The following is a 24,602-nucleotide window of genomic DNA, read 5'->3' as shown; positions in this document are numbered from 1 at the left end:
ACATTACCTCCGGTACCTTGCCTAGTTGATGGACAATCTTTCTGAATATGGCCCCTCTGGCCACAACCATAACATACATTCCTGCCCATGAGACACTCACCTAAGTGTTTCTTATTACATTTGCCGCATATCGGATAATTATAGTTCGACTGACCCCCACTAGTTTGAGAGTACGAACTTGATGGCCTGAAATTCTGCCTCTTATCATTGCGGAACTTAGGGGGTGGGGCACTTGCTGTTGACGGAGCAGGTGCTGCTGACCTGTTCTTGAAGAAGTTCCTATTTCGGTTCCCGCTGAACTGTCCGGTAGATTTGACCCTCTTGTTGTACTCCTTGTCTTTCTCTTTTTGTAAGGCTTCTTCCTCCTTTAGCCTTGTCTCCTTGCCCTGCACAAAAGCAACCATCTTGGAAGTAGTCATGGTCCCATTTTGTGCAACAATATTGGCTCCATCATACAAATGGGAATCAAGACCTCCCACGAATCTTCTCACTCTTGCCTTCATATCAGGTACCATGTGTGGGGCATGCTTTGCCAGACTAACGAATTCCAAATAGTATTCTTGAACTGGCCTGCCATTTTGCTTATGTTTCAGGAACTGTTCGGCCTTAGCCTCTCTGAGCTCTATTGGCATAAAGTGGTCTAGAAATGCGCTAGCAAATTCATCCCATGTAGCATCAGGTGCACTCTCACCTCGGGACAATTCCCAAGATTCATACCACGTGTTAGCAATGCCCTATAATTGATGAGCTCCAAAAGTAGCTGCTTCTGTTTCGGTAACTGTCATAATCCTGAAGATCTTTTGGAGAGCGTCAATGTAGTCCTGAGGATCTTCATCCTTTTTCGTTCCCGTGAATACTGGGGGATTCATTCTGAGAAAGTCCTTTGCCTTAGAAGACTCCCCATTACCTCCTGAACTTGGCCCAGTTTCCTGACGTTGGGTCTGAGCTGCTACTAGTTGGGTGAGCATATTGATAGCACTCCTAACATCCCTATCCGAAGCATTCGGAGGTGTAACAATAGAGGTGGTTGGTGCTGTTGCCTGAGTCGGAACAGTATCTTCGTGAGCTACTTCGGCGGCAGCCCTTTGGCTAGTGGCTGTGTTTTTCTTCTTGTAAGTTCTTTTGTAAGGCATTTTCTGAAAACACGTATACGCACGAGTTAGGAAATCATCCTAAAAATACTGCTCTAATTGCACGATCTAGAATATGAAAGAAATGAGACAATCCTGAATGTCCTGGTGGTCAACTGCTTATATGTGTGGGGCCCTCACACATATAAAAGAGACCCCGCTAGACACGGTTTCATAGACTCCCTAAAGACACTTGAACCTAGGCTCTGATACCAAGCTTTGTCACGCCCCGAACCATGGCCTGGACGTAACACGGCACTCGGTGCCTGACTACATGTGACCGAGCGAACCACATGACTTGCTGAACTAACATGATTTCATATTATAAGCGGAATATGACGTGAATGCATGATGAACCTTTGTACAACATAATAGGTCATATTACATAATAAAGTACTTGTTTAAACATGAGTGTGCCCAAATGTCCATATGACTTCAAATGTCTATCATGACATAACTGATTTGTCTAGTCTATGAAACCTCTATTTTGAGTTTGGACTGGAAGTCATACGTACTGGGACAAGGCCCCCAGCATACCTTTACATGCAAAACTACATAGAGAAGACAATGCTTAAAACCCCGAATGAAATGGGGCTCACCAATAAGCTAGCACGAGCAAATCCTAATGATCAGAAGCGTCGTCCTGTAAATCCGTACCTGCATCGTGAAATACAGGCCCCCGGGAAATAAAAGGGGACGTCAGCACATTGAATGTACTGGTATGTAAAGCAACCGGAAGAACAACATGGGACATAGAATAACATGATAGGAACTAAAAACTGAAAACTGGGACATGAACATGAGCATGAGCATGAGTACATAACATAGAATTGAAACTGAAACTGAACATAAAACATGAGTACTGTAAGCATGAGATAATCTGAAATGATCTGTAATAATCTGTAATAATCTGTAATACCGACATAAACCACCACGGGGAGGAGCGTGGAGTCTGATCTCTGCCCGATCAGCTAAGCCATCTCGTACCTTGCCGGGGCACGAGACATGAACATAACATGAATGGATCCAAATCCCTCAATGGGGAACATATAAAGGAATCGTCCTACTGGGCGGAGCGATTCTTATCCTACGTTGGCATACATAGTTTCAGGCTATCTGAGCCTTCTCGGTATTATTACAACTCCCGAACATGAAAATAATATAGTTGGCTAAGAAGCCCATGACTTTCGTGAATTAACTTGTACTTGTCTTGAAATCATGATTTTCACGAAAGGACTTGTAAACATATTTTCATGAAATAACTTGTAAAAATAACTCATGCAGTTTCATATGAACATAATGAGAACATATGAGAAAGAATTCATGATTCATGGATTAAGCTAGGATTCCTAATGTCCGAAATGGAGGTTTAGGAACACAATAACGAACATACATATGGAATTCATGTTCATACATACATACATAATTACGGGCTACCAATACATTGGGTTTAATGCCCTAGGAGTTGAACTTCATAGAATTTACTAAACGGATCACGGGGAAGAACATAGAAGTTCCCACATGTGGATGGAAGTTCTACATACCTTAACCTTCCGCTTTTGAGCGTATCACAATGTCCTTCACCCCCTTCAACTTCAATCTATAGCATACAAGTCATAGGGATTCTATATTAGCAACAATATCCATGTTTTGTTCATCTAAGCATTTTATCAAACACTTAGTGGGCATGAAGCTCTATAACCCTCATTAATGGTGTTTTCTTCACCAAATCCCCATTCTCTTACTTCTAGTCATTTCTACAATCCCATTTAGATGCAATTAACATCATTCTTCATAATCCATATGAATACAACAATCCCAAATCAACAACCCAACAATTCTAACATAGTTCATATAATTATCTTCAACAATCCAATCATTATTCTCCCAATAAATCATCAATTCACAATTATAAATGATTTGGGAGTAGAAATATTACCTTTTGGGTAGTCACCACGAAATCAACACTCCCAAGCCCGATCTTTAGCTTAACATGACGACCACAACTCGTACTACACTTTATCCTTCACGAGCTTTAGGATTCGGGGCCTTAAAATTGGTTGATTTTCTCCTTCTTCTCTCTAAATTTCTCTCTCTCTTTTTCCTCTCTCTAAAATCTGAAATGAGGGGAAAAAATGAGGCTTCTAGGGTTTCATTTTCTTTAAATACCAAGGGAAAATGGGTTGACCCAACTTGAAAACGGGTCGGGACTGTTCTGTCTTAAAACGTCCATATCTCCCAATCCCGACGTCTCTTGTGAACCCACAACCTATGGTTGGAAAGATATTTCAATAATCTACAACTTTCATTCTTTGAGTTTTCCCAAATTCTCAACTTACGATGGGGTTATGGCCTCCCGAAGTCAGTTGACCCGAATCTCAAATGCGGACCAAAACGCGCCCACGTTACGGTACCGTAACACAGGGTACGGACCGTAACGTCGCGTCGTACCCTGATGAAAATTTCCAGAAACTTTCCCTGTGTTACGGTCCGTAACACAAGGTACGGTTCGTAACGCGAAGGGACGGACCGTATCTTGGGACCGTATCTTGGTGAAAATTTCCAGTGAGGTTCTGGAAATTTCGTCTGTGTTACGGTACACTGTTACGGTCCGTAACACGAGTTACGGTCCGTAACTCGTCACCGTAACGCAGGCGATTTTCCAGCGAACAGGCTTCAGTCAATGGGGCATAACTTTTTGCACATATATAAATTTAATCCCCATAATATACCGTTGGAAATCTTGTTAATAGGGCTACAACTTTCAACAAGGAAGTTCTTCCAGATTCACAACGGATCAAGGAGTTATCGTTGCCCGAAATAGACCTGTCAACCCACTAGAACTTTAATGATATGAGTTTAAACTTGGTTCCAAGATGCGGGGTGTTACAGGTTCGAAGGTGACCTTCCCCTTGGGTTGAGAGGTTGGCTCGGTTCCTTGAGAAGAATCTGAGGGAACATCATGGGAAGTGGTTTCGGTGTTGGCAGACATTTGAAAATATGGAAAAGAGAGAATGGGGGAATTCGAAAAAGAAGTTAAAAAGTGGAGTAAGGGAACAATCAAAGAATTCAAAATGGTAAAGAACGAGAGAAAGAAGCAGCAACACACTTACAAGAACGACTAGTGGAGAAGTTGGCAGAATCGTTCCTTTTTACGTAGTATAAGCAGCGAATCAACAAGAAATGTGAGTTGAAAGATGATAAGTGAAAAACTGAAAACAGAGAAGAAGCGAGTTGAAGAGGTAAAAATGTTAAAATGAAGAGGTAAAGGACGTTATATAGGTATGGGATCGAGGCAGTTACAGATCCCAGGCAACCGGGGAGAGCCATGTGTCCCATAGTTAATGAGAAGTGACTTGAAACGACGTGCGTTACGGCGGTTGTCAGAGCTGACCGCCCGGGATGATACACGTGGCTGATGACAGACGTGACGTGACGCAATTGTTCCCGCCAAAATGAAAAGATAAGAACGAGCATGCGGAACCACCGGTTTTTGATTCATCCCTTCCCGTTACTCCGGTAAAATTACGGTCCGGAAAGTGTGGGGACTATCTGTATACGGTAAAAATCGGATATATGCTGGACCGGTGGTACCGGTGACCGAGGGAAGAAAGAAACAAGTACGACCATATAGATTCTTTTAGGACCGGGGGAGTGTTTGAACCGAAGAAAGTGAAGAACATCGTTTGATCCGATTTCTCCATAGCCGAGTTGATCGTGGCCGTTGGTCCGTTTGATCGTGGTCGTTGGTCCGGGTGATCCGTTACACAATTGCCACGCGTCAATACCGTTCTGCCACATTATACTGCCAATTGTACGGGTGTCAGACCGTACGACCAACCTTATCCATTTTAGGGTTTTTCTTTATTCTTTAGGGCCTTATGTTTTATGAAGCCCATGAGACAAAACTATAAATAGGGGTCATTACCCTACTTTTAGGAGTTGGCTTCCCAAATCTAGAACATCTTTGTAATAGCAAAATATACAAAACTCTCCCACTTATTATCTGATTTTGGTCCGGATTTATTGTGTTCTTAGATTTGATCATAAAGCAATACCATATATGATTTAATACACGCATTGTTACAAGCCATCAATCACTATTCAGATTACTCATAGCTTATATTAAATCATTTTCTCTTAATCAAAGAATAGATCAAAGTTCAACCACATATCTTATACCTCACTCATAAATTTAATTGATTATCCAAATTTGGGGTAAACAACTTCAAAGGGATCCCGTTATATTTTCTCGCTAAAATATATTCTCTTCCCTAAACGACTGGGACAAAAATACTTACTATCCATGACGTGTTAAAAAACTTTAAATATATTTCTATTAAGATTAAACTATTTATATTTTTCTTTTCAAAGTTAAAATATTTATATAACTAATGATTGTTACAGCTAATAGAAGGGAAACTTTTATGTTGATAATGGCTAGTGATGGCCTTTGTGTTGATCCAATGACGTTACAGTGAAGGGTAGAACGGAGCTTTGCAAGACCAATACATACTTTTAATATCATTATTCAAGATTATTTGGGAACTATATGATAGTTAACTGTGGTTAAACACTAAGAATTATAGTTAAATAAAATGACATGTATTATGCGTTTATTGGCCGGGTGTAAACACCCCGTGTGGGTAAGTTTTTACCCTATCAAAATTGTTGATAAGTATAGCATTTTCATCGCCAGTGCAGAACTTTGTCACATTATTATGTTACTATAACAACCTGAATTGACCAAGCAAGATCAGACGCAGCCCCTTATATAGAAAATTATAGTATCATAGCAAGTAAATATATAAATTTCCATAGAGCTCTTCAGTTGATTTTCAAAATATCAACATAATACACGGTCTTAACAAAAGTACCAAATCTTCGAATAAATAGACATTCCAAAACTTACATGCTTGTACAAAGGACGAGACAGGCATATAGTCAGGTGCCTTTGGTACATTAACAAGTTACTATAACATTCAACTCCTTATATAGAATATCATAATATATAGCAAGTAAATATATTAATTTCCAAAGAAGGTCAATTCATTTGATTTTTCAAAACATGAACAAAATCTATCATAATTAATAATATTCCAAAAAAGGGACAATATTTTTGTATAAATAGACACTCCAAGATACACATTTCTGTACACAAAACAAGACAGACAGATAATCATATAGACAAACAAAAGCCTTTGATTTGAGAAAATGGCTATTAACAAATCCATTCTATTAATTGGTTTCTTTTGTTTGGCTCTTCTTTTGATTTCAAGTCAAGCAGCTGATGTAGTCCTTTTAGGACCATGTGATCAATTCCCAGATTGTAATGCAGCTTGCATGAAGGCAGGATATCAGAATGGCACTTGTACTAAGATTGGTGCTGGGATTTTGGGTTGTTACTGTGCATCACTTTAGTGAATTTACTTTTTTACTGCAAGTTATGGTGATTTTTGTTTCATGAATAAGTTGTACTCTCCACAGTATTTGGATGTTCCAAATCTATAGAATTCCTTATGGTTAATTAACAACAAATCTTCATCTTCTATGAGTCCAATTCAATTTTAGCAAATCTTTATTTTCTATGATTTATCGTGGTGATGAACTTGCAGTACTGTTTCTCCTTCTATAATCTTTCCTTATGTTGGAGAATTCAACAAATTTTATATAATTAAAAGTAGTAATTTATTTTTACTCTATTTGTATAATATAATTTTTTTTATAAAGGGAGAATCAATTGAATCTTCTTACCGAGCTGGCTCAACAAGATCTGGAGCCCAAAGCCAAACTTCACAAAGAAACCCTATTTTCTTTTTTTAAGAAAGGAAAAATTCATACATAATTTTATTTAAAGCCTACTTTTCTAGATTTTTAGATGTGATGTCATTAACTACTGGTTTATAATCCATTTGTTCTAACAAATCGTTTTCGATTGACAATATAGCTATCAAAGATTCCTTTTTGGGATTTAGTTAATTCTTCCCAAAAAAAAAAACCTTTTTCAAATTAGAATATTTACAACAACATACCCAGTTAATCCCATAAGTGGGATTTGGGGAGGATAGTAGCAGCCCCATCCGTTGCACCACATCTTTTGGAAGTACACTTAATTTAGTTAAATATAAACATTGAAATACAAATCCCCATTAAGTGAAAACAAACAAAACCTCATCATTATTTATTTTAGATTTTAAATTATATATACCGTCGCAAAAAATGTTTACATCATTAGATCACATCTACATGGTATAGCCTCTTTATTTTGCAACTAAAAAGAGAGAGCAGAAGATAGACATTTTTTGGGTATTCATCTTGCTTTCCTTTTCTTATATTATGCATCCAATAAAATGTAAATCCAATAGATTTGGCTATAGCAAATTAGCAATAACCCGAAAAGAAGAAAAAAATTGTTCTAATAGTCGAATTGTCTATGGTATTAATCTTATGGTATTAATCTTACTCGTATTTCTTTAATTTCCAATAAAAAGATTAGTGGCATTGAAGGAGACAGTGATCCGTGTATTGCTCTTTTTAGGTTCTTAATTAGTGATGGTTAGCTTAAACTGGGAAAAAAGGCAATGAAATTACCTCAAATCCTAAGGGAATTTCTGTCAGCCATGAAAGCAGAGAAAAAATTGGCAAATTCTTCCCCTATTTATAACCCTATACTAGAATTATACTTGCTAAAAAGAAGAAGAAGCAAAACAATTTCAAGAAACAAAAAAAAATATTCAAATAAGACAGATATGGCAAGCATGGGATTTACATCTGCTCTTAATAGAGTTTTTGTTAGTGGAGCATTCAGACCTTTCAAGGTGATTTTAACCTTCCAATTTAACTTTGCACCCTTCAGTTTCAATTTATGTGTCGTACTTTTTATGTTTTGTAACTTTTTAATTCCAACATCTAATATGATATGTTTAATTAAGACCATAAGACTCAAAAAGTTATTTTAGTATCTAACAAATTTAGTTTAAGACCACAAAATATAATAATTTTTCTTTTAAGACCACAAAATTTAATAATTTTTCTTACTTTCTTAAACTATGTGACTGATCAAACTAAGATACATAAAACAATAACGGACCACTAGATCCAGATTTACGTATGACCGGGTGGTAAGTTCATAAGTTCTTGAGAAGGTTGGAATTCGTCTAGTGATACAATCCTTCTCACAGTGGCGAGATTAGGAATTTCGCTAAGAGTTTTAAAGATTTTTATATATTTATAAAAATAGTAATCTTTGACCAATATTTAGTGTATATTTTTTATATACACTATATTATTCCGATAAAATAAGTTTAATTAACCATCCTTCGTTGTCTGTGACTACACTACTCATGATCATTGTTATTGTTCAGTAGTGTACGTAAGATCCTGTGCAAGTAATATTGGTCGTCTATTGTGACAATTCAATTTGCATGTGTTTCTTTTTTTAAGCATTAATATGTGACGTGGTTGTATTTCTGTAGCAGACAACAAATCGTCACCTAGCAACAGCATTTAGAGATGAGGCTCAAAACACAGTAAGAAAGGGTGCAGATGCAATGAAACAGGGAGCTGATGCTGCCAAGAGAGCCAGCCATGAAGTTAAAAATGAGACTGCCTCTGCTGCTGATGAGGTGAGACGCCATTAATGTCTACTATTACACCATCGTTTCATCTCTAGTTCTAATTATCATGAACCTCTATGGGGTTGTAACATACATATATTTCTTTATGGTTTAAGCATATTTATTAGCAGTGTGAAAAAACCTTTACATGAATCCAAAAGAGAATTAGAAATATATGCATGTCAGGAAAGTGCTTTATGGACGTGCTAGAACATTGGCGTATCCTGTTTGAATTTATTTGATCAAAAGAATGAATTGAATTGAAATGACTTTTCTATTGAAGCGCCTTGTGTCTCTATTTATTCTTGACCCAAAAAAATGCCTTCCTTCTAGAGACCTCGGATAGGTTAGTATTAATTATGCTACTGTGTTATTAATATTTAGCCTGTCAAAGCTTAACCTTGAAAAAAGAATAGTAGGCCGAAGAATCAAATTATAAGGACTTACTTCAATTTTGACTCTGTATATCTCTTTGGAGTGTGCCATCCAGCACCCCTAATAAAATGATCACTAAGGTCTAACCGAATGAGGTTAGCGTCTATTTAGCACTTCTTAGATCGGCTAAGCCTCTCCAGTTGAGCTGGGGTGCGAGGTGGATGCGCTAAGGGAATCAGTAATTGTTATATCTGGTGATCGACAAGTACCGCAATTTCAACGATCTAATTATTATAGAGTAAGAGTAATTTTTTTCTTATACTATCAGTATATAAAATTTCGATTCTTGTCTAACTATATATGTTGCCAATATAATGTGTATTATGAAAGGCCATGCGCAAGACGAAAGCAGTGGGAGATAAGGTGGCAGACACAGCACAAGACATGGCTGGAAAAGCAAAACACTCAGCACAACAAACATGGGATTCAGTTAAAGAAACTACCCAGAAAATGAAAGATACTGTGAAGGGCAAGGCTGAAGAGTCCACAGAAGCTATAAAAGATAATGTCAATAAGAGCATGAACACCAAGAACTGAACTTCAACTTCCTATATTTCAATACACAGAGACATTATCTCTTCCTAGGAGTATATTTTCTCCTCTTTTTTTCTGATATTTTGAAAGAATTAAGATTTGTTTTTTTCTTTTTCAGTTTGCTGAAACCGCAGACAAAAGTTTGCGAGTTTGATGTATTTCTATAGTTTAGAATATGAAATATATAAGAGTCAGATCTAGAATTTAAATTTGATGGATTTCTCAACCTTTAAATTTTTTATTGTTGAATTCATTGTACGTATGAAATTAAAGGTTTATATTTAAAATTTCTTGACGTTTCAGGTTGCAGGTACCAAGAGGTCTCAAAAGTAGCATATTTACATATTACAATTTAATCCAATTTTCTATTTCCTATTTCTTTAGCACCCTAAGTCAGTTTATTAGGATAATGTTGTCATTTCAATATTTCTAGGGTTCTTTTTTGCATTGTATAAATACCGTGTTTATTCTCATTTGCGAGGTATCAATGGAAATCAACTTTTAGCTCTCGTTAGAATAGCTTTAGCTTAACTTAATTTTTAGCTAAGTTTCATCTCAAATTTCATTTGGCATCATTTTAATGATTTTTCAGGTGAATAGTTAAATAATGTGTCAAAAATTTGCAGGTGTATATTTAAAGAATGCCTTTTAAAAAAAAAAAAAAAAAAAAAAAACTAGTCATAGATGGATGGATAAGTACTTGGGGCGTGCAGGTATATCGTATAGTTTTCCCTAAATTAACTAAAGGGCAAAGTAGTTTTTGTTAGATTAAAGTTAAGCCCAACTTGCCGTGGAAAAACAAAAAGCACTCGTCTTTAATCCCTATTGTTTTCCTCGGTCATATTTAAAATAGTTTCGAAAGATGATATTACTTGAGAATTTTTAGATGTGAAGCAGTTCATATTTTTTTTTTCTGAAAAAAAAGAAGAAGTTTATATTTTTTCTTATGAAAAATAATATCAAGAGCACATGTGCCCAAAAAAGGTGAAGCTGACACATAGGAATATCTTAGAGGTGTCAGTTCCAAATCAGCAGTTTAATGCCTTCTTTAGTCATTAAAAAGAGGCTCCAATATTTGCTAGATTTACGAAAATACAGCACTGTGTCCGCGTGTATCTATTGTAACAAGTTCCTATGCAAATTGAGACTTTCCAGAGGTCGGCAATGCAATCTATTACCAGTAAAAGGATTCAATGCGAATTAGACGAAAGATCGTGGGTGCATTACAATTTACAACACAGCAAAATTCCAAAATTACCTCTCTGTCGACAAGCATGTCGACCGCCACCTTTGTGCTATTTAGTACTTATATATTCTAATTTATGTGATTCTCTTTTCTGTTTTATATTTGATAAAAAATATAATATTTTTTATATTTGATAACAATTTAACTTTAATAAAATGATTTGTAATCATATAAATTTCTATCCTTTGTTTTAAATTACAAATTTTAAAAGCTTTTTTTTATTTTTTAAATTTCATGTCAGAAAAATACCTTCACGATGGAGGGATAGTAAAATAGTAAAATAACAAGAATAATGGGATATGGTTAACTACGTGGCGGCGTGCTAGTGGCTGGAGCAAATGCTGGACGCCACATGTTCACTCGTCGTCCGTGAAAAAGATACTCCTTTAACTTTCATCTATATATACTATAGTTTTGTTTTCATCATCATCATCAACACTTAAAGTAAATTTCACAAAAAAAGTAAGAAAGTTAAACCACATGGCAAGTTGTAACATGGCTTTTGCTGCGTCAAGTTTTTTGGTGGCAACTCCTAATGTTGCCTCCAACAACACTAACACTACTCGTTCCACTATGTTATTGTTCTCCTCCAACAAGACAACCACCACGAGACTCATCGTAAGGGTGGCTTTAGCATTTTTCAACTTTTTTGTTTGGTATGAAAAAAACTATTTTCTATACATGTATATATATATATGTATACTCATATTAACTTTCTTAAAGTACTAGTCACATATATTTAGTGAATATTTACAAAGTCAAATCTGAAACTAATTTCTGCAGCAGACAAAAAATCGTCAACTAGCGACGCCAATTAGAGATGAGTCACATAACATAGGAGAAAAGGGTGCAGATGCAATAGAACATGCGGTTGATGCTACCCAGTCTGCTGCTGATGAGGTGAGACGCCATTAATGTCTATTACACAATCTTTTCGTCTCTACTGCCGATTATCATGAACTTATAATTTATTTATTTATTTAATAAAAGGTTTAGGTGTATTTATTATCAGTGTAAGAAAACTTTGCTCGAATATTTGACCAAAAATAAATAAATTAGAAATAGCTTCATGTCCTCAGAAAGCGTTTGTCGGCGTGCTAGAGTCTAATACTTTAGCTTTAGGAGTAATCTCAAAAAGATTATTTCTTTTTTTTATTAATTTATTTTAAAAAAATTGACATATTTCTATATTTAGAAACAGTTTAACTTTATAAGATAATTTACGATCAAATAAATATTTAAGATTTATTTTGGATCACACATTTTAAAAGCCTTTTTTTATTTCTTAAATTTTATGTCAAGTTAAATTAAGGCAATTTTTTTAGTACGGAGGGAGTAATTTGTTTTCTACTTGTGTAGAATAACTACCTTTTAATTTTTTTATATTTAGTAGCTATAGTAATTTTGTATTTGTAGCTACACCAAGATACATAAAATTGAAGTGGCTGAAGTGGTTATTGGGCGAAGTTCTCTTTTTTCCCTAACTTCTCTTTTTGCTTAAAAGTAAGTTACAAATTGTAATTTGGAAAATGGTAGCCGCTAATGATAAGATACTCATAGAAAGTAGTTGTATATATAAGTTGGCCTTTGTTTTTTGTGCCTATATAAAGACCCGCAATTGATGAATATAAGAGAGAGATTTTCGTTCTTATTTTTTTCTACCTTACTGCCTGCATCTCTCTCCAAAAATTCATAACAAGCCTTGGCTGCCCTAGTTGTTCACAGCTAAGGGAATGGTTTACCAAGGTTTCTTGTCTTGTAACTTTACATGTTATAATGTTACATACTTGCATATCAAACAATACGTGTTAGACTGTTTAAAACTTCGACTCTTGTCTAATTGACTGTATACGGTGACAATATAATGTGTGTTTTGAAAGGCAATCCAGAAAATGAAAGCAGCCGGAGGTAAGGTGGCGGACTCAGCACAAGACATGGTCGGAAAGGCAGAGGACGCGGCACAAGACATGACCGGCAAAGCAACAGACACAGCAGGAGAAACATGGGATTCAGTTAAGGAAAACACCCAAAAAATGAAAGACACAGTGGAGGAAAAGGCTCAAGAGTCCATAGAGGGTGTTTAAGATAATGTCACCAAAAACTGAATTTCAACTTACTCTATTTCAATAAACTGTGAGACATTATCTCTTCCTAATTGTTGTCTACTCTTATTTTTCTGATGTTTCGAAAGAAAAAAGAACGCAGATCTAAGTTTGCGAGTTTGATGTATTTCTGTAGTTGGAAATATGACTCCATATCTTGTTTGTAGGATTTAAATTTGATGAGTTCGTCGACCTTAAGTGTTTTATTGCTGAGCTAATCTAATGTCGAAAATTCTGAGTTCGGTTGAACTAGCTAGACAAAAGTACTTGCATCCACCCCGGCTAACTAGTCATAGATCGATGGGCAAAAGTGTCTGCGAGTTTGATGTATTTCTGTAGTTGGGAATATGACTCCATATCTTGTTTGTAGGATTTAAATTTGATGAGTTCGTCGACCTTAAGTGTTTTATTGCTGAGCTACTCTACTGTCGAAAATTCTGAGTTCGGTTGAACTAGCTAGACAAAAGTACTTGCATCCACCACGGCTAACTAGTCATAAATCGATGGGCAAAAGTGTCTGCGTCAAGTGAAATGCCGCTAATAGTACAAAAATTCTACATACCGTCAGTGTATATTAACTTAAATTATATTATAAATGATGGTCATTACATTGCATAAAGTTAGAAAACAGCTAGACATACAACACATTCAGATTACAACTTACATATTTATCTACATTAGGCAGTTGCCCCGATTAACAATTACAAACACCTTAAGATGTCTTTGCATGAATCAGGGTCATCTCCAGAGAATTCTAGTTTACAAAATGCCTACCAATTTGTAAACTTGATGAGATAACTTATCTCACTGCTTGTGCAACTGGAGATGAGCTAATAGCTGCTGCAGATAACTTACGAAGGTTTTTCTTTGCTGGTTTTTTGCCCTCTGCTTTTGGTCCATTCTGCCTCACTTTTACTCCTCGTATCAACTGATATAATATAATTCAACAATTTTAACTCACATGACGAGATAATTACACGCTGAAAGTGATAACACTAAAGCACTATAATAAAAATATTGACTTACATATTTGCCACACTTTATGTCGGCGTATATTACAATGAAATCTCCTTCTTGAAGTCCATTAGCTCGAACAAAATCACCTAGAAGATTTTTTTAAAAATGCGGTCAAATACTGTATATTATATTTTAATGAATCATGCAAAGCAACGCAAGAGCAGGGCTGATTGTATCCACACCTGTGTTCTCGAGAAGGTACATCCTGCTTTTGTTATTTGGCCAAAATCTGAAAAACAAAACACAAGAACCAATAGTAGTTATTAAAGCAAGCTGACCAAAAAAACAAAAGGAAAACAATTGAATCGAGCAATGTAATTAAAAATAACTTGACCATTGATGATTAATTTCGGTTCACACACCTATATTTCATGTTCCAAACACGAGAAGTTCCAATGTCTTCCATGGCAATTGAAATTCCATCCCTTGATTCAAGTTGTGGGAGATGATTTTCTGCTTCTTTCTGCTTATTAACAAAAATTTCAATAATCCCCTACATCATGCTTTAGAAAATAGATCACAATTTATAATGGTGTAGCTAAAATACCTTCGGCAGCACAATTCTTCCAAGATTGCCAACATCGCTCTGCTTCAGTACTTTTTGCAGGAGAAATTTGAGATTCTTCTCCGTTTTGTAAGCCTATCGAAGAACATCCACAAGAAATTTGAAGAACATTCACATGACACATATATAGTTAATCTTAACACATATTAAACGATTTATTACAATAGCCATTAGGAGAATGATTTAAATTATAGTCACGACGTGCACGTGAGAGGGTGAGCCAACAGCTTTATACAAGGGATCTCTCTTCAACATTAATATTCCTTGAGCTCGACTATTTCCTATTTCTCAGTCGAGTGGGTTCCACATTGGTGGGGTGCGAAACTTTGATCTCCTTATATGTTCTTGTGCAGAGTTTTTACTCCATGAATTTGTTTTTGGAGTTGAGTTAGACCCAATGTTCATTTTCTAATCATACTATCAGAGCAAGACTCATACAAATTCTCATAATTTACTCGATGTTGGCCCCTATCTAATATTTCCATACACCAGATGTTCAGTCCTGGGTGTAACCATCGAGGGTCCTGAGTTCCCACATCGAGTAGGATGCGGAACTTTGGTATCTTTATATGGTTTAAGCCAATGCTAACTTCATGAGCTAGCATTTTGGGTTGAGTTAAGTCCAAGGTCCATTTTCTTATCATTCTGGTCTACCAGTTGCATTCTCTCTTACATCGATTTCGTAAAGAATATTTACTAAGTAACTTGCATTATTTTCTAAGTTGTACTTTTCAATGGACCGCCTGAATTTACACCGTTAGCGTATAAAACTTAAACTCGAAAAGGATTTTGCGCCGAAACAAAAGAAACCAACCTGTCTTTTGTCTGCCGAGCCATGCTTCTGATGGTTCTGTGATTCCAGAGCTGGCCTCTCCGCTGGAAGTGATTGTGGAGCATCAGCCTGTGGAACCATCGCCATTGGTGGAGCAGCAGCAGAAGAAGGCCAATATACCCAATTTCCTGGATTGTTAGCTTGAGACATTGCACAACTAATGTCTCCACCCATCATTAGACTTTGCTCATTAGTAATTTGTCTTTGATTATGAGCTTGGTGACGATAATGGTGGGGACGTAATCGTCTCTGCCTGGCCATTCTGTTCTTCCGAGCCTCTTTAGTAGCACTTGAGCCCAACCTTGACAATCTCTCACCATTCCCATCGAAAAGTTGGTACGGATCATATTGAGCTAAAGCTTGAGGCTGATCAGCCATAGCAATATTATTAGTACTATCATTATCAGGAAATTGATTGTATTGAGAAGCGCCCGCCACTGTAAATTGTGACGAAGACCAGGATTGACAAGTTTCCATAGGTTGATACTCTGTTGAAGCCGGTGAATTTGCACTTCCACTCATTGTTTGAGGCGCAAATAAAGATCCATTAGAGTAATAAGGATCACCAATGTACCCCTGTACCGGCCCTGCCATTACAGGGGTAGAATCGGGAAAATTAGTGACGTTATAAGCCGGAGTTGCCATCCACTGAGAGGGATAAAAGCAAGCATTTGGATCAAAGTTATAAGGGGCAGAGTTTTGAAGAGTTTGTTGATTAATGGCTTCAGCTTCTCTCATTTGTTTCTTTTGCAATCTGTGTTGTTCAACCCAATCAAGAATGAGTCTCAACAACTGTTTTTTCCCTTCTTTTGTACTTCCCAACCGTTTCGAAGCGCTTTCAATTGTTGAACGTTTGAGCTTAATACTCCTCATGTCTTCAGCAGAAATGTAGTCTTTGTTTTGCTTTAGCCATTCCAAAAACATAAGTGCAAGCTCACTATCCCCTTGAAAAATAGACAGCTCCTGATCCTCTTCTTCTTGTTGTTTTTGTGGATTTTCATTTTGGAACAAAGAGATAGGATCAAGAAATTCATTTACATCGATTAAATCCATGTAACCAAGATTCTCCATCACATTTAGACATTCCTGGTCACCAATTTTGTCGATTTTCTTGTCTAAATCTTGTTCAGCATCAGATTTTAGGACAGCCCAAGAAGAGGGATCAGATTCAGTAGTAGGAGGGGAATAGGATGTTGAGGATGAAGAGGACATGCATGGAAAATCTTGAAAATCAGTGGAGAAATTAATGGAAGTGTCATTTCCATTAAGCCAAATATCTGTATCATCCATAGGATCAAAATCAGTAGGCTGCTGGTGTTGAATATCATAATCCACTGATGGCACCATATTAGTATTCGCAAATCCATGCACATCTTGATTGTTTCGCTCATATAACTCTCTTTCCATTTTTGTTTTCTTGATTTTGACTTGGCAACTTGTTTCTAGCAAGCCTGAGTTTGCATATACAAGGTTATTTAGAACTCAGCTGCAAAAATAGTAGTAGTACCAATTTTGCAGATAAAAATCCTTCCCTTATTTGCAGGACTTTCGTTGCTAACGAAGCTAGAGCAACAAAAAAGGAAGAAGACAATTTTAGAGAAAGACGGACAATTTACCTGATTAAGGAAGCAAGCTAAGTTAGAAAGGAGAGAAGGGTCTTCTTATTTCTCTTCAAGTGGTTTTTGCAACATAAACCATCTGAAGTTTGGGAATTTATACACAACAAAAGAATAGTAGAACCAAATCTGAAGAAAGCAACTCTTGTAGAATCTTGATTAATATATATATGCTCTTCTTCAACTAATTAAAGTACCATCACTTTCTCATCAACCAAGAAGTGAAGTATGGCAAATAGTTGTGAATGAAAGTCGAAATTTGAAGAAGCCAAAGAAGTGAACTGTGGCAATTGGCAAAGAACTATTCTTTCTCTCTTTGTAGACAAAAAACACTACCAAACTTGAACAAACTAAAATTGTCGGATATACACCAAAACCAAACAACACTTCTGGACAGTTCAGAAAATTTTTGAGAGAGAAAAGTTAGAGATAAGTAATAGCGGTTTTATTTAAATTTAAAAATAAAATGAGAAAGAAGAGATAAAGAGGAAACCACCAGTAGAAAACTTGGTGCGGATAGTTTCAAAATTATTACCGGATTCTACGCCATGTATACGTGAACACACCTCAATGGTGCAATCCAGCGGTTACTTTTTATGCAAAAAATGTTTATAAATTCTCCATGGTTGACACAGGCAGCTCAATTCTCTTTCTAAAAATATAAATAAAGATTGGACCGACTGGGAAATTGAAATGCAGGTTCATTCTTTGCTCTCCTCATAGGGGAGGGATTTGTCTCCATTAATCGTCACTGAAACGGTGGACTTCTTCTTTTCTTGATACGTGTCTCCACCAAGCTGGTAACATAAATAATTTTTCAAGTTATCTGATCATTTAAGAAAAATCTACAGATAAAGCTTTGTAATAATCCCTATAATAATTGTTTTGTTACATAATTTGTAATTGCAGAATACCTAAAAATCATTCAAATCCCCTTAAATCATGTGAAGAAACCTGCGTCCACCAAACAATATATGAAGGGTTGTCTACCAATTTTTTCAGACAGTGCAGTAAGTAAATAACACAAATATTTGCGAGGAAAAATTTCTTACTCAAGCGATTAAAAACCACGATCTATCCCGTAGGATTTCAACTCCACTACACTGAGCAACTTCAGATTACAACCTGTTGTAACCTAGGAATTAAACCCTTAATCCATCACCCTTACAATACCGTATTGTAAGCTACACACTATGACTAACTCTAGCCACACACTCAACTAAGGTTGATTACCTCTAGCCAAATCAACTAATACACCTTGACTAACTCTAGCCAAGGGTACCACTTAATAGATTGAATATATAGGTGAACTGCCTACAAACAACTACTGAGAATTTAAGTTACCTACAACAGCTTCTTTAGAGAAGAGTAGGTTTACAAGTTAAAGAACATAAACAAAGCTCAAAACAAACTAAGAGAAGTTCTTCAGTTTGTGGTCAGCTTTGTTTTGAACACTTGGAGAATCTCGTGATGGCTGCACTTTAAAGTGATTCTAGGTTTTTCAAGTGATACTTAATGTGTTGTAACATGTTGTATATATATTGGGGAGCATGTGAGATGAGATAGAGACCACTCATCCCACGTTTGACTTAAAATACGGCCGCATCAGTTCTGTTGTACTTGTGTGCAGTGAGCAGTGCAGCTTTACAACTGTTACTTTTGACTGTACGATGCACAGAGAGAACACATAGTAGACCAGGTCCCTCTCTGGTTCTCCAGCTGTTTGACAAATCATCAAAACATAGAATGTAACACTAACTTATCATCATGCTTGGTCTTAGTTAGCCTTATATATTTGAATTTTCTCTGATCGTTACTCCTTTGTAATAACCTCATATGCTTGGCTTTTCTATAATTATGACTCCCTCAAAACAAAAATTGTAAAAGAAGAAAAAGTTGGATTATATTTTAATACAGGAATAGGGAAGATATAGGGAAGAAGATGAGGAAAAATCATTGAAATGGCTAAATATAATAGAAAATGATATTTTAGATTTTTTTACACATTAAATTAATAAGATGTTGTTGTTATTTTACACTTTCACGCACCAATATTTATTTAAAATCACTTGGATTATAGAAAAGCGAAGTGCAGGAAGTATTTGAGATCAACTATTGTTTGATGAGATAAAGTAAATAGGACCAAAAAAATTTAAATAAAACACGCGCCAAATTTAGGAAACTTTAGATATATTGTTAATAACTTAAATCCAATAAGTAATGAACAGATGGACCTTTTTACTATGCCAATGGCGAATTATGCAATGCTGTTAAAGCTGGAAAATGGAGAAAATCTCTGAGGGTGACTTGATTACTTGGAGAGGGAATTAAATGAACTTTGTTCATCACACTTCAAAAGAGGAAAAGAAGGTTGGGAAGATGGATTTTGTCCCATGCAGTGATGCAGAGAAGAAAACTAAAACAGCTTTCATTGGTTACTTTTCTTTGCATGTCTGCACAATGTCGTTTTCCTAAATCTCATTTCTCTCCAATTTCCAGCTTTTATTAGCGGAATTCGTAATTAGCAGAGATAAATAAGGTTCATGTGTTTTTTTTTTAAAAAAAATAAAATCTCGTGTCTGATATTTATGTTGGGGCTCGATTAAATTGAAATTGCCTCCGATAAGTCCCACATTGAAGTTATAAGCTCCCTAATAAAGGCTAGTCCGTACCAACGAGATTCGACCCTAATTTTTTTTTTATTAAGGATGAAGGAGTACTTACTCCATCACAACCCGTTGTGATTGGTTCATGTGGGTTAATAAGAGCGCAGCAACAATACTAGATACAAACTCGATAACCTATAGAAATTTTATTCCAAATTTATGTTGTAATGGGAACTCAATAACTAAAACGAACTATAGATCTCTGATAATCATTAAAAATTCATAAATTACAAATTTTGATTCTACCTAAAATTGCTAGTTTTCGACAAATATTCCATTAAAATTTAAATTCGGTAAGAAATTTTCAATGAGAAATCCATCAAAAATGTTACTAACAAGCTATATTTCTCTTTTGGTTTCCAATCCAGTGTTCGATATTGGAGTTCGATTATATCTGAATTAGTGCTGCATAGGGTTCATTCGGCAAAAAAATTCCCTGTCAAAAATTTTCATATCATGATTCGAATTCGAGACCTCTGATTGAGGACTAACGAGCGATATGCTTATAGATAATGTTGGAAATTGGTGATTTTCTGATAATGCATGTATTTATCTTTTATTTATAATTTGCTAATGTTAATAAGATTGGTCAGAAGGGAAGAGACACGTATCGGCAAAAGAAGAAATCTGCCGTTTCGCCCACGAATAGAGACAAATCCCCTATGAGCACAGCAAAGAAAAGAAGTGTTGTTTACTTCACTTCAATTTTTTCACATTACAAAAAATATCCCATGCAGTCGGTCCAATCTTTCCATGTTTAGCCATGTTATAAGAAAGAGAATTGAGCTGCTTGTGTCATCAATGGAAAATATGTAACCATTCTCATTTTTGTTTGTATAAAAAATGACCGCTGGATTGCACCATTGATCAGTTTACAACGCATGGCCTTATTTATCGGAGGAACTATATATCCGCACCAAGTTTTCCCTTCGGTGGTTTTCCTTTTCTATTCTCTCTCTCACATTTAAAACCGCTATATATTGTAATTATCTCTTTCTCTTTTTAAAAAAATGTTTTTATGTGCAGAAGAGTGTTGAAACAACTTCTCAAAACAGGCCATAGTTGTTGTTTTGGGTTGTTGAAGTTTGGTAGTGTTTTTTGTCTTCTTAAACAGAAGAAGAATACATAAGTTCACTTATTATACTTTGAAGATTCTTGCATGATACGTGAGAGTGGTATTGCTATTGGAAATCCGTCTTATATAATTTTAGTACTATAGAGTTTGTTTGATGCAAAAGTAATTATATTGTACTTACTGAGTGTTAGTTAAAGGAACTAACAAAAACCAAGCAGAGTCGCTTTCTTTAGAGATTTGGTACTATTAGTATTTTGTTGGATTGGATATATAAATTCCAAATATTCTCAGATGGTTTATGTTGCAAAAACCACTTGATGAGCTTAAAAGAAAGAAATAAGAAGACCCTTTTCCCCTTGTAACTTAGCTTGCTTCCTTAATCAGGTACATTGCCCATCTCTCTAAATTTTTTTTTTTTGCTCTTGCTTCGTAAATAACGAAAGCCTTGCAAATAAAGGAAGGATTTTCCTCTGGAAATTGGTACTGTTTTCGTACTATTTTTTCAGCTGAGTTCTGAAGAATCTTGTACATGCAAATTGAGGCTTGCTAGAAACAAGTTGCCAAGTCAAAATCAAGAATGAAAAGAGAGTTAAATGAGCTTTATTATGGTGATAATAATGAAGATGTGCATGGATTTGAGAATAATATTAATATGGTGCCATCAGTGGATGATGATATTCATCAGCAGTACCAGCAGCAGCCTACTGATTTTGACCCAATGGATGATACAGATATTTGGCTCAATGGAAATTTCTCCACTGATTTTGCTACTTTTCAAGATTTTCAATGCATGTCCTCTTCATCCTCAACTTCCAATTCCCTTCCTACTGAATCTGATCCATCTTCTTGGACAGTCCTAAAATCTGATGCTGAACAAGATTTCGACACGCAAATCGACAGATTTGGCAACCAAGAATGTCTAAATGTCATGGAGAATCTTGGATATAATGATTTAATCGATGGTGATCATGAATTTCTTGGTCCAATCTCTTTTTTCCATAGTGAAAATCCACAAGAGAATCAACAACAAAACGAAGAAGGGAATGAAGAGCAGGTATCTATTTTTCAAGGGGATAGTGAGCTGGCACATATGTTCTTGGAATGGCTGAAGCAAAACAAAGACTACATTTCTGCAAAAGACATGAGGAGTATTAAGCTCAAACGTTCAACAATTGAAAGCGCTTCGAAACGGTTGGGAAGTACAAAAGAAGGGAAAAAACAGTTGTTGAGACTCATTCTTGATTGGGTTGAACAACACCGATTGCAAAAGAAAGAAATGAGAGAAGCAGAAGCCATTAATAAACAAACTATTCAAAACTCTGCCCCTAATTATAACTTTGATCCAAATGCTTGCTTTTATCCCTCTCAGTGGATGCCAAATCCGGCTTATAAATTCCCTTTCCCCGATTCGACCCCTGTAATGGCAGGGCCGGTACAGGGGTACATTGGTGATTCTTACTCTAATGGATCTTTATTTAGGCCTCCTTTTAATCAAACAATGAGTGGTAATGCAAGTTCACCAGCTACAACAGAATATCAACCCATGGACACTTCTCAATCCTGGACTCCATCGCACTTCACAATGGCGGCTGCTTCTCAATACAATCAATTTCCTGATAATGATAGTACTAATAATGTTGCTGCTACTGATGTAACTGATCAGTCTCAAGCTTTATTCAGTCAATATCCGTACCAACTTTTCGATGGGAATGGTGAGAGATTGGCGAGGTTGGGCTCTTCTGTTACTAAAGAGGCTAGGAAGAATAGAATGGCTAGGCAAAGACGATTACCGTCGCACCATTATCGCCACCAAGCTCAGAATCAAAGACAAATTAGTACTAATGAGCAAAGTGTACTGATGGGTGGAGAGATTAGTTGTGCAATGTCTCGAGCTAACAATCCAGGAAATTGGGTATATTGGCCTTCTGCTGCTACTGTTCCACCAATGGCGATGGTTCCACAGGCTAAGTCTCCGCAAGCACTTCCTATAGACAGGCCAGCCCTGCAATCACAGAACCATCATAAGCATGGCTCTACAAACAAAAAACAGGTTGGTTTTTATAGTTCCGGACCAAAATATTTTCGAGTTCAACTTTTATACGCTAATAATGTAAATGATTAGTCATCTAAAATATAACTACAAGTAGTCCATTGAAAAGTGGAATTAATAACCTAGAAAATAAGGCAATTTACCTACTATAGCAGGTAAATATTCTTAACAAAATTGATACAAGAGAGAATCCACTACAATAGGTAAAAATTCTTTACGAAATCTATAAAAAAAGAGAATTCGCCAGCTAGAAGAGAAATAGGATATAGGTGAGCTCTGGGAATATTGTTGAAAAAAGTTCCGTTGTAACAAGCGAGGCTAACCCTTCACATGTCGTGTATATTAAGTTCTTTTCCTAATGGGTACTGTAATCAATCGTCTAATATTTATAAAGATTGTTTATATATATGTGTGTTGCTTTAAATTTGTATGGATGTTTTTTGATAGGCTTGCAGGACAGAGAAGAATCTCAAATTTCTCCTGCAAAAAGTGCTGAAGCAAAGTGACGTTGGCAATCTAGGAAGAATTGTGTTGCCGAAGGTACTTTAGTTACATCGTCATAATTGTGATCTGTTTTTTTTTATAATTAAAGTATGATTGAAGTGGATTCTTGAAATTTGTATAAGCAGAAAGAAGCAGAAAGTCATCTCCCACATCTTGAATCAAGAGATGGAATTTCTGTTGCCATGGAAGACATTGGAACTTCTCGCGTTTGGAACATGAAATATAGGTAAGTGGACTCAAAATTATTCTCCATGGTCAAGCTATTTTGATTACATTGCTCGATTCAATTGTTTTCTTTTGTTTAATTTAATTCATCTTCTTATATAAATGTTGTATTGGGTTTTGTTTTTTCAGATTTTGGCCAAATAACAAAAGCAGGATGTACCTTCTTGAGAATACAGGTATGGATACAATCAATCCCGCTCTTGTTTGCATAATTCATTAAAATATAATTACTAATTTGTGATTGCATCTTTTTTTCCATTCTTCATTAAAGGCGATTTTGTTAGAGCTAATGGACTGCAAGAAGGCGATTTCATTGTAATATACGCTGACATGAAGTGTGGCAAATATGTAAGTCCATATTTGTATTATAGTGCTTTAGTTTTGTTATCACATTATGCGTGTAATTATCTCGTCATTTGAGTTAAAATTGTTGAATTATGTATAGCAGTTGATACGCGGAGTAAAAGTGAGGCAGAATGGACCAAAATCAGAGGGCAAGAAACCACCAAAGAAAAACCTTTGTAATTTGTCATCTCCAGTTCCACAAGCAGTTGGTATTCGAGCATAAGAGAAATTAATTCATCTCAACAAGTGAGAAGTTGCTGTTCATCTTCTTTATATGGCTGTCTAATGTAGAGAAGTGTGTAATTAAGTTGTAATCTGGTGGTCTTGTATGTCTGTCTACTGTGTTTAGCAATGCAATGACGATCATTTGTAATCTAATTTAAGTTATATACATTGACGGTACATTGATTTTTACATCAGCTCAATTTCAGTGGAGGATATATGGTTTCCAGTTTAGTTGAAAGATATGAGTTGCTGTTTGCTAATTAGTTTAGCTAATTTGCTGTCTATTAGTCAGCCTTCTTGTTCTATTAATCCAACTCCATCACGGTCGATTAAACAAACTAATTGGCGATGAAGGTTGATTAAGCAACATGGGGTTGATCAATCAAAGTTCCCAGGTGCTAACAAAATCACAATAGCAG

General features: G+C 35.9%; 4 protein-coding genes across 15 annotated transcripts; 3 read left to right on the top strand and 1 right to left on the bottom strand.

Annotated features, from left to right (window-relative positions):
• The first annotated feature begins 7,797 nt into the window (after positions 1-7,797).
• On the top strand, positions 7,798-10,028 carry LOC132626688 (uncharacterized protein At4g13230-like). The gene is made up of 3 exons (XM_060341636.1): positions 7,798-7,948; positions 8,609-8,755; positions 9,512-10,028. The coding sequence occupies exons 1-3, from the start codon at positions 7,880-7,882 to the stop codon at positions 9,716-9,718; spliced, it is 423 nt and encodes a 140-aa protein (XP_060197619.1). The 5' UTR covers positions 7,798-7,879; the 3' UTR covers positions 9,719-10,028.
• Positions 10,029-11,382: 1,354 nt separating this feature from the next.
• Positions 11,383-13,268, top strand: LOC132607486 (uncharacterized protein At4g13230-like). 8 transcript variants are annotated; one of them, XM_060321532.1, is made up of 3 exons: positions 11,383-11,579; positions 11,748-11,861; positions 12,851-13,268. In XM_060321532.1, the coding sequence occupies exons 1-3, from the start codon at positions 11,442-11,444 to the stop codon at positions 13,043-13,045; spliced, it is 447 nt and encodes a 148-aa protein (XP_060177515.1). In that variant the 5' UTR covers positions 11,383-11,441; the 3' UTR covers positions 13,046-13,268. The 8 variants fall into 8 exon arrangements, with proteins under 8 accessions (XP_060177515.1, XP_060177508.1, XP_060177499.1 ...); XM_060321525.1 differs by having other exon boundaries at positions 11,745-11,861; XM_060321516.1 differs by having other exon boundaries at positions 11,383-11,585.
• A 367-nt stretch (positions 13,269-13,635) lies between these two features.
• Positions 13,636-17,590, bottom strand: LOC132607478 (B3 domain-containing transcription factor ABI3-like). Its single transcript, XM_060321459.1, has 7 exons — positions 17,094-17,590; positions 15,460-16,928; positions 14,628-14,720; positions 14,443-14,543; positions 14,263-14,309; positions 14,090-14,166; positions 13,636-13,991 (listed from the first exon to the last, which is right to left on the bottom strand). Exons 2-7 carry the CDS (start codon positions 16,882-16,884, stop codon positions 13,863-13,865), a joined length of 1,872 nt encoding a protein of 623 aa, XP_060177442.1. The 5' UTR covers positions 16,885-16,928; positions 17,094-17,590; the 3' UTR covers positions 13,636-13,862.
• Positions 17,591-20,697: 3,107 nt separating this feature from the next.
• LOC132607445 (B3 domain-containing transcription factor ABI3-like) lies at positions 20,698-24,372 on the top strand. 5 transcript variants are annotated; one of them, XM_060321448.1, is made up of 7 exons: positions 20,699-21,218; positions 21,566-22,884; positions 23,332-23,424; positions 23,511-23,614; positions 23,743-23,789; positions 23,885-23,961; positions 24,059-24,372. In XM_060321448.1, exons 2-7 carry the CDS (start codon positions 21,625-21,627, stop codon positions 24,179-24,181), a joined length of 1,704 nt encoding a protein of 567 aa, XP_060177431.1. In that variant the 5' UTR covers positions 20,699-21,218; positions 21,566-21,624; the 3' UTR covers positions 24,182-24,372. The 5 variants fall into 5 exon arrangements, with proteins under 5 accessions (XP_060177400.1, XP_060177431.1, XP_060177408.1 ...); XM_060321417.1 differs by having other exon boundaries at positions 20,698-22,884; XM_060321425.1 differs by having other exon boundaries at positions 20,700-22,884; positions 23,514-23,614.
• Positions 24,373-24,602: the final 230 nt, after the last annotated feature.

This window comes from Lycium barbarum, chromosome 1 (assembly GCF_019175385.1).
Source record: "Lycium barbarum isolate Lr01 chromosome 1, ASM1917538v2, whole genome shotgun sequence".
NCBI lineage: Eukaryota > Viridiplantae > Streptophyta > Magnoliopsida > Solanales > Solanaceae > Lycium > Lycium barbarum.
Note: the sequence above shows the minus strand (reverse complement) of the source record. Positions and strands in the feature narration are given on the sequence as shown.